The 17,019-nt window shown below is 45.0% G+C and overlaps 1 protein-coding gene across 1 annotated transcript; it reads right to left on the reverse strand.

Annotated features, from left to right (window-relative positions):
- Window positions 1–313: 313 nt before the first annotated feature.
- KREMEN1 (kringle containing transmembrane protein 1) lies at window positions 314–15,851 on the reverse strand. The gene is made up of 5 exons (XM_011934816.1): window positions 15,632–15,851; window positions 4,553–4,885; window positions 4,014–4,172; window positions 2,428–2,512; window positions 314–882 (listed from the first exon to the last, which is right to left on the reverse strand). The coding sequence occupies exons 1-5, from the start codon at window positions 15,774–15,776 to the stop codon at window positions 714–716; spliced, it is 891 nt and encodes a 296-aa protein (XP_011790206.1). The 5' UTR covers window positions 15,777–15,851; the 3' UTR covers window positions 314–713.
- Between the last annotated feature and the right edge of the window lie 1,168 nt (window positions 15,852–17,019).

Genomic DNA, 17,019 nt, shown 5'->3' on the forward strand with positions numbered 1-17,019 from the left:
CAAAGCTCTTCAAGCTTTCCCTGCAGCTCTATGAGCTATGGAAAGAAGAATCTAGAAAGAAGCCCATGTGTAAAGTATCACGTTTGATATAAATGGGAGTCACTAGATCTTATTCTCAGACCCTCCCAGGCTGGAGAAGGCCCATCCTAGTCCAGCATCTGGAGAGCAAAGTTGCCAGGGCAGCACAGACACCGCCCTCTTTACACCTTACTAATGTCCAGGAGTCCACACTTGCATGGGACCAGACCAACTCCCAAGAGTACCTGAGAGTTCTCCCTGTCTGGCCCTGTTCCAAGCCATAAAGACCAGGAGAAGAGAAGAAGAAAAATTCAATGTAACTAAACCTACCCACCACCTGACAGCCATCTAGAATGTACCTGAGCCCAGTGCCAGCCATGACCACCTCTGTCATTTCAGCCTCACTGTCCTGACAACCCCACTGCTAGCTAGATCAGAGAGAGAGATGCAGAGAGGGCCGGGCCCCAGGGCCTTGAGTCTCTCTCCTAAGTGCAACTGATAAAGCAGGAGGAATCCAGGCTCTGCCTGCCCTGGCAGCAGGGTGCCACTTCCTAGTTTGTAGGAAGGCACCCCCGAAGAGGCCGAGGCAGAGGGAGAGGCAGGGAAGAGTCTGTCAGAGAAGAACCACAGGAGGGGTTGACCCCAGCAGCCTTGAGCTCAAAGAGGGCCCTCAAGTCCTAGGCACAGCAGGGTTTTTAGTCACTCACAAGAGGATTGCGGTCATCTTGTTGACTCTGACCCTTGAGTTTCTTCTTAAAGATGGAAATCGAAGTGGAAGGCTTGTAAAAAATGCTCCAGATTTCCCCCGAAGTCCCAGGTTGATGACAATCCCGAAGCTCCCCTGAAGCAGGAACACGATGGGATCTGTCAAGCAGATAAATAATTTTTCCAATAGATTAGAACAAAGCACTCCAAACAACCTACCATCTCATGAGATACTGTATCTAGGAAATGGGGTGGGGCAAGGTCTGGGAAGGACCTCACAGCCACCTCTAAAGGTCTGAAGGACTAGTGTGCAGCCGAAATGAGGCCAAGTGCAGCAGGGCAGCGTCCGCATCAGAATAACAAAGAACTTTCTAACTAGCGGAATTCTTCGAATCTGGAAAAGCCCAGCCTGAGAGAATATGAATTTTCAAATTCTTTTATTTTAAATAAAAGAACTATCTTCAAATGCCATTTACCTGGAAGCCCACCTAGCTAAAACAAGATAAACGCAAAACTTCTCTGCTTCAAGCAGAGACTCGTCTAGCCTCCGGTGCTGGCCCAGACTCTGTTCAGTCCCGACAGCTGCCTGGCAGGGAAGCTGCAGCTGATGTCAGAGGAGAGTTAGGCATGTACTTTAAGGCCTCAGCCAGGCTGTCAGATGCTGGATGCTATAGGAAGCATCGGGCTTTCTTGCTGCCACAGGGGATGTGGTCAGGACTGAGCCTGAGAGGCTTCCCCAGAACATGTGAATTGTGACTTTAAAACACACATACACACAGACACAGACACACACAGACACAGACACACACACACGCAGACACAGACACACACACACACACACACGCACACACACACACACGAGGACATTATTTCCACTGAAAAATTTCAAGTGTAGGGTGGAGGTGTCTATGTAAAGTGGTTCCAATGTGGCCAAAGGCAGCCTTCACAAGGCAATAGAAGAGCTCACATTTAATGTATAAGAAGGCAAGTGAGACGGTCAGGAAAAAGACAGCTTTTAGTGGACATACATAAATTTTCAGGGAGGCTGTGAAATGAGAAGAGCCTCGATTAGAAACCACCAGAAAGACAGAGTAGGGGTCTAGGAAAAATTAAAACAAGCTCCCCTCTAAGTACACAAACATCAGTAGCATGAACAATTGCCCCTTTCCTGGAAGGTGCAACTGTTAGACTTGAGTAGCAAAATAAGGGAAGGAAATATATTTTCCCCCAAATTGGTCAGAATTGAATGATAAAGCTTCCACAAGTTTCTTCAATAACTGTTTTAAAATAACTACTAAGCAATAGTGAATAAAATGTGAGAATTCTCTTCCTAAGGATGTTTCTCAATTTCTAGAAGGCATCAGAAGTATGCACCGCATCGTCCTAGCTATCTTCAATCCTGCATAAAGATCTCCGTAAGGCACTAGCACATTTGCTTTTCAAGCCAGGAATGTTGCAATCCTCCTTGAAATTGTATGCTTTGGACACAGCAAACAAAATCCCTCAAACCTTAATGAGATTTGTCCAGTTGTACATTTCACTCTACAGAGAAGGGGGAGTGTCTGCTGCCTTCCATTCCCTAGGACTGAGGGCCTTGGAATCATCTGCTGATTCTACAGCTGTACCCAGACAAATGAAGCATCATAGAAAACGAACTCTGAGCCTTCCCTTTCCTGGAATCGGGCAGCTCCCTCTTGTACTCACTTGAATGTGACGTGCAGAAGTATCTTTGCTACAATGGCTGTGACTGTGAGGATGAGGAGAGTTGCCAGACCATAGACTGTCCATCCTGCAAATGCAAAAGACAGAGCTTACCAGGCTTGTTTATGGCTGGTTTCCAAAAGGGGGTCGGCTGGAATACCCAAGTGAGTAAGTCTGGCTGAGGGGCTCCCTGCAGGCCAGTGTGAGAGGGCAGCCAGCAAACCCAGCCTCAGGAGCAGCTGAGACCCAGGCTAAGCATGGGGCCCCAGGTGTTCTGAATACTTCCCTTTGTTCTACAAGTCACTCTCAGGGAGAGGCAGGCAGGATGATCCAAAGTCTACTGGACTCAGAATCTAAAGGGATGACATGCATTTTGTCTCTACCACTGGGACCACTGTGCAACCACAGATGGAGTTATGTAAACTCTTTGGGCCTCAGTTTCCTCATCCAAGGAATGAGATGTGTGACCTATGAGATGCTACTGAGATCCACAGCAAAATGACACACAGGAAGTGCTGGACAGGCCCTTCTCCCTGACCTTCTATGGTGGGTCCTGCAGGGGCCCTGGGCAGTTTGAAAGCCTCCAGGCTAGGTCACTACTGAGGGTACATTCCAATTCTACCAGCTCATAAAAGCATCACTTCCTTGGCTCACTGCATCCTCAAGCTCCTGGGCTCAAGCAATTCTTCTGCCTCAGCCTCCTGAGTAGCTGAGACTATAGGCATGTGCCACTATGCCCAGCTAATTTTTCTATTCTTTTCTTTTCTTTTTGAGACAGGGTCTCATTCTGTCACCCAGGTTGGAGTGTAATGGTGCAATCATAGCTCACTGCATTCTTGAACCCTCGGGCTCAAGCCATCCTCCCACCTCAGCCTCCTAAGTAGCTGGGACCACAAGTGTGCACCACCACACCCAGATAATTTTTTTATTTTTTGTAGAGAAAGGGTCTCCCTATGTTGCTCAGGCTAGTCTCAAACTCCTGGCCTCAAGCCATCCTCCTGCCTCAGCCTCCCAAAGTGCTGGGATTACAGGCGTGAGCCACTGCACCTGGTCCTGCATGACTTTTCTTCATAGCTCTTACCATTATCTGATTTTTATTTTGCTTTCTGTCTTTCTCCTCTCATTTATATGTCACAGAAGGGCAGGGATTGTGTTTGGTTCACTCTATAATCCGGTACCTAGCACAGTGCCTGGCACTACTGAAGCACTTATATATCTTTTGAATGAATGAGTCAGTGAGTGAATGAATGGGGTTCTTGCAAATGCCAATAAATTTAGGGAGTTTCAATGTGGGGCTCTAGAAAGATAATCTTAACGTGGGAAAATATGGGATTGGCTGATTAGTCACAATGTACAAAAGGCACACTTGCCTAATCTTTGGAGATGAGCACTTTTCCCTCAGGACTAAGGAACCAATTAATAAGAAAATTTCCCTCAAAAGCCAGGACAGACTATAGGTCACAGAGCCAATATCCCAACCTGCCTCTGAATAAGAAACACCCAAGTGCTTTTGTCTTTATAACTGTCAAGAGCGCTACCTTCAACTCTGTGGCTTCCAGCCCCCATGGGTGGCGCCCAGGAATTGCTACCTGGGACAGTCTGAGGTGGGTGGCTGGGGCTGGTGGTGATGACATAGAGGACTTTGGAGGACCGGGCAGCGCTGACACTGAGGTTGGCCTGCTCTGTGATCACCTCGGCCACTGTCTGGTTGACAGTGGGCCTCTCCTGTGGCAGTTCTTCCTTGACGGCTGGAAGAGAAAAAGCAATTAACTGGGGCCAGGGCTATGGAGACTCAGAGCTGAGCGGGGGGAGAGCACGAGTTATGAAGAACAAGCCTTCTGCTCTATTCAGTTCTGGTGCAGTTCCTTCCATGGGTGGGTCCCTGTCATTAGACCTACTAAAATAGCGACACTGACAGGTTTTCATCTCTTTTCTGCCTGATGAAACATAAATGAGTTATGAAACGGGGGTCAGGAAGGAGCCACAGCCTCAGGGTGATCTGCAAGGTGAGTCAGTAGTTCCTGAGTCCCAATCTGCCCGCAAGAACTGCCCAAGTCACAAGGGTGAAGAAGAGAAGCCCAAGGCACATGGGCCCTGAAGAGCCCTCAAGGAGGCAAGGATGTCTTACCTTGGTATAAAACAGCAAATCCCTGGGCCTGATTGATGCGATCAGAGAAGAAATACAAGATGACGAAGTCCAGAGAGACGTTGAAGGACAGAGGTGGGCGGTTCCTCCCATGGAAGCGGGCTAGGACACGGTGGGTGTAGCCATCCAGAAGCTCCACCATGTCCGCCGAGTCCCTGATGTCAAATAGGGGGAAGCTGAAGTGGATGCGGGAGGCCCCCGGAACCCGGATGGTCCAGTAGCAGACCCTCCCCGTGGCATAGGTGTCGGGGAAGTCAGGGGAATAGACCACAGAAGACATGGCTGAGTAGTTCCCACCACAGGCGCCGACGAGAGCTGTAGGAGAGAAAAAGACACCACGCCCTCAGTCTGGGCCTCTGCCACAGGCACGCTTCCAACACCAAGGCTCTAAAGGCTTCCTAACGAGCAGGATCCCATTTAGGACATTGTTTCTATCTGTAAAACCAGACAGTCTTATGTTTCAGGATCGAGTCACAAAATGAATCGCTGAGACTCTGGACAGATGACTGTGGAGATGTTTTTCCCCCCAGAGACCTTAGAATTAGCACACAGCACAGTGGTGTGGCCTAGGTTGGGGCTGGGCTGGAGTCAGAGAGTCTGGACTTGGGACTGGCAGGGCCAAGTGATGGCAGGGGCCGCACTTCACTCGCGGGCCTCTTGCTTCTCTCAGTTTCAAGGCTGGAGAGAGCACCACCTGCTCCTGTATCACAGGAATGTGCGACGGCACATGAGACAAAGCACACAAACCACTCAGGCCTCTGCAGGGGAGCCACCCGATGAGGTAAAGTCGTCAAAAGAGAAGGGCTTTACAGTTGCTCGTGTGTCCCCAGTATCCTTGCAACTCTCCCATGAGGGACCACGTTTTCAAGCAGGGAAACTGAGGCACAAGAAATGACTTTCTGCAGTGAGGAAACATGCTAGATTCTAAGCACTCTGTACTGAACACATTTGATTTCTCTGGACTCCTGTTTTTGATAGGCAGGTTCTAGAAAGGGGATGCAGTGGTTTCCTGTCTTACATGGTGAAATGTAAACAAGATTTTAGAACTGAAACTCCTTGGGAGGGAGTGTAGGGCTAGGAATTTTTTTTTTTTTTAAGATGGAGTCTTGCTCTGTCGCCCAGGCTAGAGTGCAGTGGCGTGATCTTGGGTCACAGCAAGCTCCGCCTCCCGGGTTAATGCCATTCTTCTGCCTCAGCCTCCCAAGTAGCTGGGACTACAGATGCCCACTACCAGGCCAGCTAATTTTTTTTTTTTTTTTTTAGTAGAGACAGGGTTTCACCATGTTAGCCAGGATCGTCTCGATCTCCTGACCTCGTGATCTGCCCGCCTCGGCCTCCCAAAGTGCTGGGATTACAGGCATGAGCCACCGTGCCCAGCCAGGGCTAGGATTTAAAAAGCAGGCTTTGGGGGAGTTCTGGTTCCCTTTAGGATGTAGAAAACAACAAGCAGGCCGGGTGCGGTGGCTCACGCCTGTAATCCCAGCACTTTGGGAGGCCGAGGCAGGTGGATCACCTGAGGTCAGGAGTTAAAGATCAGCCTGACCAATATGGTGAAACTCCGTCTCTACTAAAAATACAAAAATTAGCTGGGTTTGGTGGCGTGTGACTATAGTCCCAGCTACTAGGGAGGCTGAGACAAGAGAATTGCTTGAACCCGGGAGGCGGAGGTTGCAGTGAGCTGAGATTGTGCCACTGCACTCCAGCCTGGGCAACAGAGCAAGGCTCCGTCTCAAAACAACAACAACAACAAGCGAATGCTGCTTCCATCCTAACAATAAGAAAAAGCTTAAAACTCAGCTGAGGTCTCATGACAACCAGGGGAACTTAATTCTACAAAGTCAAAGCCCCCCCAAGGAGAGTCAATATAGTTGACACAAATAGTTTCATCTTTGAGAGAACACAGGAGGAAGAGGTGACTGCCAGAGAAGTAACAAGAAAGCACTAAAATCTTAACAAACTCTTAAAGGCTGAGAGTGGGCTAGTGTCTCAGCTTAGGGCAACTGGGCATCCCAGACACAATGGGCATTTTGCCCTCACTTGCGAGCTTTTCTGCACAGACCTCTACTCAGTGCTTTCACAAGTGACTTGGGTTGGCCATAGTCCCCCTGAGTGGCACAAGTGTGCAGGAGGTGAGAAGCTGCCACTGGGGGACAGGCATGAAATACTGCCCACTTCCTTCTCTTTGCACTTGCAGGAGGGGACTCTCCTCTCTAAGAAAGTAAAAGCCTTCGGCTGCTGGGAGAGGAGAAGCAAATCCTGTTACTCCCAGGGCCACTGAAAACGGGCAGAAGCAAAATCTGTTTGCCTCTGGGGGAGGGAGTAGACCTGATTTGACTAGGAAAGTCTATACCAAACACCATTTTACAAACCCAAATTTCAGTCTCCTTGAAATTCTCCTTCCTGTCAAAGTAACCAGGTTAAGATCCACTGCTGCTGGGGGAAGAGCAGAAGCAAAAGCCATTGGTCCCTGGTTGCCTTGAGCCCTCTTAAGCCCAGGATCCTGCAGCCAATGCAAAGCAGAGCTCTACTACTCCTGGAGGGAAGGCAAGAAATTATCTTCCCCAAGATCCACCACAGATGCAAGCAGTGTTTGGCTGCCAGGGAGAGAAGAAGGGTATAGGAATGCTGAAAAGACCTCAGGCTGGTGGCCTTTTCACATCCTGTCTAAGACTGAGGACAGGGCAGGAGAACCAAGAACCACCCCCATGACTTCATCATGAGTAGAGCCAGGTAACAAGCAGCCATAGCCTACCACTGAGGGATGGAAAGAGGGTGGAAAAAGAGCCCGTCTGCGGCACAGGCATGTAGGAACTCCTCAAAGCTGAGGATGGAACAGGACTACTGAGGAAAACTCATGGGTACCCTAGGCTCCACACTAAGCACAAGCTGATAGCAACCCATTGATGGAGGAGTTTAAAGCCTGATGTGCATTGAGGGTAGTGATAGAAACAACCCAGCTCAACTTCTGACAAACTGGCTCAGTCCCTACACTATGCAGATCTGCCCAGGTATAAACACTATCTCAGCCTCTTCTATACATAGTGTATGGCATTCATAAAAAATTACAACCCGGCCGGGCGCGGTGGCTCAAGCCTGTAATCCCAGCACTTTGGGAGGCCGAGATGGGCGGATCACGAGGTCAGGAGATCGAGACCATCCTGGCTAACATGGTGAAACCCCGTCTCTACTAAAAAATACAAAAAAACTAGCCGGGCGTGGTGGCCGGCGCCTGTAGTCCCAGCTACTCGGGAGGCTGAGGCAGGAGAATGGCGTGAACCCGGGAGGCGGAGCTTGCAGTGAGCTGAGATCCGGCCACTGTACTCTAGCCTGGGTGACAGCGAGACTCTGTCTCCAAAAAAAAAAAAAAAAAAAAAAAAAAAATTACAACCCACATATAAAAGCAAGGGTGGCAGGGGGGAAAGACATTGTTAAGAGATAAAACAATCTACAGAACTAGACTCAATGATGACCCAGATGCTAGAACTATCAGACAGAGACTACATGATGAATACAGTAAATAATCTACTGGAGGTGAGGCATGGTGGCTCATGCCTGTAATCCCAACACTATGAGAGGCCAAGGGAGGAGGATCTCTCGAGGCTAGGAGTTCAAAACCAGCCTGAGGAACACAGTGAGACCCCATCTCTACAAAAATTTTAAAATTAGCCAGGCATGGTGGTATGTGCCTGTAATCCCAGCTACTCAGGATTCTGAAGCAGAAGGGCCACTTGAGCCCAGGAGGTCAAGACTGCAGAGAGCTATGATTGCACCATTGCACTCCAGCTTGGGCGGCAGAGTGAGACCTTGTCTCTTAAAAAAAATAAAAATAAAAATAAAACTACTGGAAATAAAACAATATCAGAGATGAATTTTTTAAAATTATAGAATGCTTCATGAATTTGCATGTCATCCTTGCACAGGGGCCATGCTAATCTACTCTGTTTTTTTTCCAATTTTAGTATATGTGCTGCTGAGGCAAGCACTGAAGAATTCCTTTGATAGGCTTATCAGGAGACTAGACACAGCTGAAGAAAGAATCAATAAACTTGAAGACAGGTCAATAGAAATTATCCCCAAATGAAACAAAGAGGAAAACAAAGTGAAACAAAGAGAACAGAGCACCCAACAGCTGTAGGACAATATCAAATGGTCTAACATATGTGTAATTGGAATGCCAAAAGAAGAAAAAAAGAATATAGAAGAAATGTTTGAAGAGATAATGGTGAAAAATGTTCCAAAATTAATAAAAGGTGACAAACTACAGATCCAAGAATCTCAGCAAACCCAAGCAAACAAACAAAAAATTAAAAACAAAAGCAAAAACAAAAACAAAAACAAAAACAAAAAAACAAACCAACACACAAAGAAGACACACCTAGACACATCATAGTTAAATGTTGAAAACCAGTCTGGGTATGGCGGCTTATGCCTGTAAACCCAGCACTTTGGGAGGTCAAGGCAGGAGGACTGCTTGAGCCCAGGAGTTCAAGACCAGTCTGGGTAACATAGCGAGACCCTGTCTCTACACAAAATTAAAAACTTAGCTGGGTATGGTGGCACATGCCCATAGTCCCAGCTACTCAGGAGGCTAAGGCAGGATTGCTTAAGCCCAGGGGGTCAAGGCTATAGTGGGCCATGATTGCACTACTGCACTCTAGCCCGGGTGACACAGTAAGACCCTGTCTCAAAAAAAAAAAAAGTTGAAAACCAAAAACAGATAAAATCTTGAAGGCAGGCAAGGAAGAGGAAAAGATTACATACAGCGGAATAAAGATAGAGCATACACCTCTAGAAACCATACAAGTCACAAGAATATGGAGCAATATCTTTGAAGTACTGAAAGAAAAAAGCTGTCAGCACAGAAATCAATACCCAGCAAAAATTACTCTCAAAAATGAAGGTGAAATAAAGCTTTTTCAAACAAAAGCAGAAAGCAGCTGTTGACAGTCAACCTGTACTAGAGAAAATGCTAAAGGAATTTATTTAAGGGAAAGGAATATACCAGATGGCAAATAAGAATATGAAAAGATGTTCAATATGATTGGTAATTAGAGAAATGCAAATTAAAACCACAATGAGATACTACTACATACCTACTAGAATGGATCACATTTAAAAATCAGATCATACAAAACTATCTGTAGCTGGAGAGAATGTGGAGCAAATGAAAATCTTACATATTATTGGTCAGAATGCAAAATGGCACATCCACTTTGGAAAATAGTTGGCAGTGACTCATAATGCTAAATATGCAATTAGCACATGACCCAGCAATCCCACTCCTAGGTATGTACCCAAGAGAAATGGCAACGTATGTCCACATAAGCACCTGTACTTGGATGTTAACAACAGCTTTATCATAGACAGACCAATGTTTGTCAATTGGTGAACGGATGAACAGATTGCAATACATCCGTACAAAGGAATGCTTCTTAGCAATAAAAAGGAAAAAATTACTGATATAGGCAACAACATAGGTGAATGATAAAGCATTATTCTAAGTGAAAGAAGCCAGATACAAATGGTTAAATATTGTGATTCCATTTATATAATATTCTGCAAAACACAAACTATATATATATATACATACTATATATATAACTATATACTTGCCCAGGATAGACCCGGGCAAGCCCTCCATGGCAGGAGGCTGGTGTCCTCCTGCCTTCTGTGATTCTCTTTAACCTTCCTGCTCCTCCTCGATACTAGCTGAGTCCATTTCTTTGGGAAGAAGCCTCAGGCACTAGCCAGGACAGGCAGCTTCCCTGAACCCCAGCTGAGTGATCCACTTCTAGAAGGCAATGATAATGGGTGTGTCTCAGGAAACAAACCTCAACCAAATGGGTCCCAGCCATGAATCAGATTCCACTCAGGATGGGAACATTCCACTCTTTCTTGGCACCCAAGAAAGAAGGCTGGTACCATATTTCATCAACTCTAAGGGAAACACTTTAATCTTTTAAACTGGGATGTATCTTTTAGTCAATGCATGTCACTGTTAACTTGGAAATATTTTTTTCCCTTGATGGTGTATAAAATAATGTTGCAACTCAGAACTGAGGCATCTTAGAGTCTATGAAATACAATTGCTAACACAGTCTCGGGAGCCAGATCATACCCATCCTTAGACCCTCAATCACTTTCACAATTAATCTCTTCCCTTCCCACTAAAATAAAGGTTCCATGAAGGCAGGATCTTTATCTGTGGGACCTTGGGCAAATTACTGAACTTTTATGAGCCTCAGTTTTCTCATCTGTAAAATAAGCATAACAGTACCTGCTTCACAGTACTGTGAGAATTAAGGGAAGCAACGCATGTAAAGTGAATAGCATAGGGCCCTGTCAATGATAAGTGTTCAACTAATGCTACAAAATGAGGTCCAATCCAGATGACTGACCCCTCCCTTCGGGGCCTAGAAGCCAAGGGAGTCCCAAGAGGCTAGCCTGGGTCATTCCTGTAACCCTCTGTTGACTCTGGCCTACATGTTCTTCTATTTGGTTCTGTTAATTCAATAAATTATAATCCCAGGGGTAGCAGAGGTTCTGAAGCCCCCGTCAGTGTTGTGTTTACACACAGTACACAGCTCACCTCAGTGACCTCTCCAAGTCCATGAGAGCTTGCTGAAAAATCAGCCAGAGAGTCTGTGACAAATTACTTGATGTGGCAATGATGACTGAGCAGACAGCTTCTGCCAGCTGCCCCTCACCCTCCATCCCTACTAGCCCCGTCGTCTCTCTCCTGAAGAGCAAACATAGCCTGAGCGCTTCTACTGCAGAGGAACCTGGGTGCTCCTCTAACCAGCAGAGGACAGGAAGACCTCGCTGACACTGACTGAGACCCACATGTGAGCCACACTGGTAGCGGGGCCTCATGTTCCGGGAGACAGACTGTAACCTGGTCATTTCTCACCAACTAACTTCTCCAATATCTTTAGGAAGACATCTTTTCCCTCCCAAATCATGGGACAGTCTGTGGTCACCATTTCCAAAGTGCTCAGCCTTGTTCAATGAGTCATAAGGATTTCCATGAGGTGGTACTTGAGCTGTTCGAACTATTTTACTCTCTACTAGATGGACCTTTTTTTTTTTTTTTTTCTTTTGAGATAGAGTGTCACTCTGTCATCCAGGCTGGAGTACAGTGGTGTGATCTTGGCTCAGATCTCGGCTCACTGCAACCTCTGCCTCCCAGACGATTCTCCTGCGTCAGCCTCCAGTGTAGCTGGAATTACAGGCATGCGTCCCCGCGCCAGCCTCTAGATGCACCTTTAGAGATTATTTATACAGTGCTGCATTTTGTACCTTTCTCAGCAGAGCAGTGTGGTGTGAGTTATAGAACCGGCTGCTGTCAGGGGTCCTGTAGACCACACGCATCTGGGCCTCTGGAGGATGGTGTGAGCAGCCTCTCAGAATGCCAACTTTCTTAGTCCTTGAGCAAATGCAAGCCAGAAAAGGCAGCTTCTGGAGAGCTGCACAAGGGGCCAATGTGGTAATAATCAGAACTGGGTATACTTTGTTCATATAACTTTAAAGCATAAAACTGCATCCATTATTATGATCTGTTTTACTATTGTTAATAAAAGGGATTCTAGCTGCTGAAAACAGAAAAATTTCAAATGTGGCAAACCAGGATTTGAATCCTGGCTCTGGCACTTACTAGCATAGACAAATCACTTCATCTTTTGATCTACAGTTTTCTTATCAACAGGGTTGCTACAAGGATTAAATAACATAAAATACACAAAAGCACTTGGTATCAAGTCTAGCACACGACAAACACTCGATAAATAGCAATAATTGTTGTTATAATTAATTCACTTCAGTGTACCTTTATGTGAGGGTCAGTACGCTTTCCTAGTAGTACCAAAGATGCTACTTGGATGCACTTTAAAGACGATTTCCACAGTGCTGTATTTAAAATTTAATCCAGATTATTTCTATTTGACACCTCCAGTAAAGCCTCTATACTAAAGAAAACATACTTTTATCTACCCTACAGCAGATGCCTAATAAAAATGTGCTAAATGAAAGATTGTCTTATAAAAACTATATTCTATTTTTTCTTGATCTAAAATCCACCATTTTAACCATTTTAAAGTACAGATGTTCCTTGACTTATAATGGGGCTATGTCCTGATAAATCCATTGTAATTGAAAATATCAAAGTCAAAAATGCATTTAACACTCTAATAAACCTATTGTAAAGTTGAAAAATCATAAGTTGACTCTCCTAAGTTGAGGACTATCTATATATTAATCAGTGGTATTTGGTATATCCACAATGTTATACAATCATCATCCCTATCTAATTCCAGAACATTTTATCACTCTAAAAAGAAAATCCGTACCTATTAAGCAGTCAGTCACTCCATATTCTTCCCGTTCCCCCAGGCCTTGGCAACCAGGAATCTGGCTTCTGTTTGTGTGGATTTGCCTATTCTGGACATTTCATATAAATGAGATCATAAAATATATAGCCCTTTGCATCTGGTTCTTTCATTTAGGATAATGGTTTCAAGGTTCATCCATGTTGTAGCATGCCTCAGTACTTTATTTATTTTTATGGTTGAATAATATTCCATCATATGGATATCCACTTGGTTTATCCATTCATCAGCTGATGGACATTTGGTTTGCTGCCGCTTTTTGGCTATTATGAATAATGTTGCTAGGAACATTGGTATGTACGTTTTTTGTGGAAACATGTTTTCAGTTCTCTCAGGTATATACCTAAGAGTGGAATTGCTGGGTCATACAGTTACTCTCTGTTTCATGTTTTCAGGAAATGCCAGACTGTTTACTTTTTTTTTTTCTTTTGAGATGGAGTCTCACTCTGTCGCCAGGCTGAAGTGCAGTGGCATGATCTCAGCTCACTGCAACCTTCACCTCCTGGGTTCAAGCAATTCTCGTGCCTCAGCCTCCCATGTAGCTGGGATTACAGGCACGTGCCACCACAACCAGCTAATTTTTGTATTTTTAGTAGAGACGGGGTTTCACCATGTGGCCAGGCTGGCCAGACTGTTTTCCAAAGCAGCTGTACCATTTTACATTCCCACCAGCAATATATGAAGGTTCCAGTTTCTCCATATATCTGCGAACACTCATTTTCTATTTTTAAATTGACATTACATTCTATTTAAAGCCAAAAAACAGGTAGTAAACCCTCACACTACTCCTCTTTCCTCTCTAGCACCTCTCTAGTGGCTTCCTGGCAGTGTGGATCCCAGCAAGTTATTTATCCTGTCCAATGTCATATGGCTCTCTTCTATGAAATGAGAGTAATCACAATAACCCCTACTTCAGAAGGGTGCCAAGAGGACCTAATGTGATAATTTAGATAAAGCCTTCATGCATACTAGGTACTCAAGAAACATTTATTTCCTTTGTTTTTTCACTTAAGAGTATACCAGGCATTTTGCAAGTTCAGAAAACTTACTCTCCTGAGTTAGAGTGTTAAGGCAGAAAATCTTATAATACTGAATTCTAGAATAAAAGGTTAAATAGATGTGCAGTGCATAGTTTTTTGCCAACTAAGCATTAGCAAGATTCCTTAATCATTAGCCAAAGTTCAGTCTTTAGCCAAAACAAAGGTATCAAACTAAGCATTGGTCAGGACATAACAGGATGTATAGGAATCAACTGGCAGTCTCCAATGAGCACACTTAGCTAAAAAAACCAATTGACTGCAAGTTCTGTTCACTAATCCTGTCTTCCCACCCCAAATACAAACACACTTCAGACAGTGTCTAAGCTATAACATGAAAAGGCTCAGTTATAAACCTTGGCTGGGTTTTATAGTCACCATATATAGTGGCTGAATTGTGTCCCCTAGAAAGATATGCTCAAGTCCTAACACCTGGTACCTGTGAATGTTATGTAACTGAGTTAAGATGAGGCTATATTAGATTTAGGTGGGCCATAAATCCAATGATTGGTTCCTTTTAAGGAGACACACAGAGACATGGACACACAGACACACATAGAGGGAAGAAGGCTGTGTGAAGGAGAAGGCAGAGACTGGAGTGGTGCAGCCAACAAATGCCAAGGATCGCCCACAACCACCAGAAGTGAGGAAGGCGTCCCTGGAGACTTTGAAGAGAGCACAGCCCTGCTGACACCTCTATTTTGGACTTCTAGCCTCTGGAACTGTCAGAGAATGAATTTTTTGTTTTGTTTTGTTTTAAGCCACCTACTTCGGTGATAATTTGTTATAGCAGTCCTAGGAAACTAATAAACCGTGTGTCATTTTTGCTCAAAACTAGCCACGCTGCCTGGTTGAGATGCCAGGACTGCACTTCCTCTAGCCTAAAGGCCAAAGACACCACAGACACTACAATATTTCTTGGTAATCTCGAGCCTTTTTTTTTTTGTCTGTCTCCATTATCTTGAAATCTGGTGCTGCACTGTTGTTGTAACTCTCATAAAGTCTCACTGCCACTGAGAGGATGCTGGTGGATTACGATGAGGAATCAGTTGGCTCTGTGGTTAGAACATGATGTTAGTGAGGTCAAGGCCTTGGATCCACTTCCATTCTGAACACACTCTGCTCCTGGCCAGCATCTCACAAATGCAGCAGTTTAGAGAGGAGGTGGGTCAGGGCAAACCCAATGCTAGGCGTGAAAAAACAACTTAGAACTACGCTCTCTTCTCAGGTGTATCACAATAATATATAAATCCCAAATGCAAAAAAAAAAAAAGTCAAAAGGGTTTGGAAATTATATTAAAGCAAGAGGATAATAAAGCTGATACTGGATTGTTATATTAGTGTCTATGTAAAATTGGAAAGGTTACCATTTCTAGGTTGTCTAAGCATCACACAATAGACCACGTTGCTTCAAACCATTTGGCATGACTGTAGCTAATCCCTTGTTAAGTGTCTGTTCTCCCTTCCAGAAGGCAAGGGCTGAGTCTTCATGCACTGTGCTGTATTCCCAGGGTCTAGTCACAAGTATTGCCTATTGCCAAGTGAATGAATGAATACATAGAAGGAAGGGTGGGCAGGCTTGTTGCTCTGGTCCAAGGGTTCCTGTGCCTTGGGCAGTGATGGGCACAGGGCATACTCACTATCAAAGAGGATGATCCTGCCATCGCCACCACAGGGTTGGGTGTGATCCCCGAAGCAGACGCTGTTGCATTCGGTACTGGCTGCCTCCCCGTACTTCCAGTAATCAGGATTGTTTCCACAGAAGCAAGCATAGCCTGACTCCATCCCAGCAAACTGCCACAACAGAGAAGCAGCACACAGTAAGCATCATCAGAGATGTCAGATGGCCTGAAGGAGCCTGGCAGGGTGGGCTTCCAGCAAGCAATCAGGCTCATCTTCCCAGGGTCCCTTCCCCTGGGACCTCCCCCTTCTTCCACTCTCGAAACACTTAATTTCAAGCTGACCAATAGGTATGCAACCACCAATGTGTTTCCCTGTCGGTGAGCATCACTTTTTAATGCTTGTGTTTCTGCTACACTTAAGTAAATTTTAAGGGGGAGAAAATCTCATAAACTTCAAACATGAGTAACAGCTAAACATTTTATTGACTGTTTACTATGTGCCAAGTAGTGAGTGCTTTATAGCTAACCCTCAAAGCAAACACATTATAGGCCCCATTTTACAACTTTGTTTTTACATTACTATATAGTATTTTGGCATATAGTTCTGTACATTTTAACACTTGTCTAGATTTGTGCAACCGCAGCCGGGCACGGTGGCTCGCTCCTGTTAATCCTAACACTTTCGGAGACTGAGGCAGGTGGATCACTTGAGGTCAGGAGTTAGAGGCCAGTCTGGCCAACAAAGTGAAACCCCGCCTCTACTAAAAACACAAAAATTAGCCAGGCGTGGTGGTGAGCGCCTATAATCCCAACTGCTTGGGAGGCTGAGGCAGGAGATTTGCTTGAATCCAGGAGGTGGATGTTGCACTGAGCCGAGACTGCATCACTGCACTGCAGCCTGGGCAACACAGTGAGACTCTGTCTTAAAGAAAAAAAAAAAAAATTTGTGCAACCACCAGTACAATCAGGATTGAGAACAGCTGCATTACCCCAGTAACTTTCTTCACACTATTGCTTTATAGGTGCCCTCCCCCAGAATCCGTGGCAACCACTGACCCATTTTCCATTACTGTAGTTTTGTCTTTTTGAAAATGTCACATAAATAGAATCATACAGTATGTAATCTTTTTGAGACTGGCTTCTTTCAGTCAGCATAATGGTTTTGAGATTCATCCAAATTGGTGTTTGTATCAATAGTTTACTCCTTCTTATTGCTGAGCAGAGTTCATTGTATGGATGTATCACAGCTTGTTTATCTGTTGGGCTGCTTCTAGTTATTCATAATTATGACTAGAACTGCTATAAGCATTTGTGTACTAGTTTTTATGTGAATATAAGTTTTCATTTCTCTAGGGTAGTAACTAGGAGTGGAATTACTAGGTCATATGGTAGATGTACATTTAACT

The sequence above is a fragment of the Colobus angolensis genome, unplaced genomic scaffold (assembly GCF_000951035.1).
Source record: "Colobus angolensis palliatus isolate OR3802 unplaced genomic scaffold, Cang.pa_1.0 Scaffold139, whole genome shotgun sequence".
NCBI lineage: Eukaryota > Metazoa > Chordata > Mammalia > Primates > Cercopithecidae > Colobus > Colobus angolensis.

Excerpts from the sequence above, each read along its gene's own strand:
- KREMEN1 (XM_011934816.1), bottom strand. The coding sequence starts at position 15,776 with ATGGAGTCAGGCTATGCTTGCTTCTGTGGAAACAATCCTGATTACTGG. Across the intron at positions 2,513-4,013 it reads CCCACCTCAGACTGTCCCAG|GATGGACAGTCTATGGTCTG; the intron begins GTAGCAATTCCT and ends TTGCATTTGCAG. Across the intron at positions 883-2,427 it reads CTTCTGCACGTCACATTCAA|ATCCCATCGTGTTCCTGCTT; the intron begins GTGAGTACAAGA and ends TCTGCTTGACAG.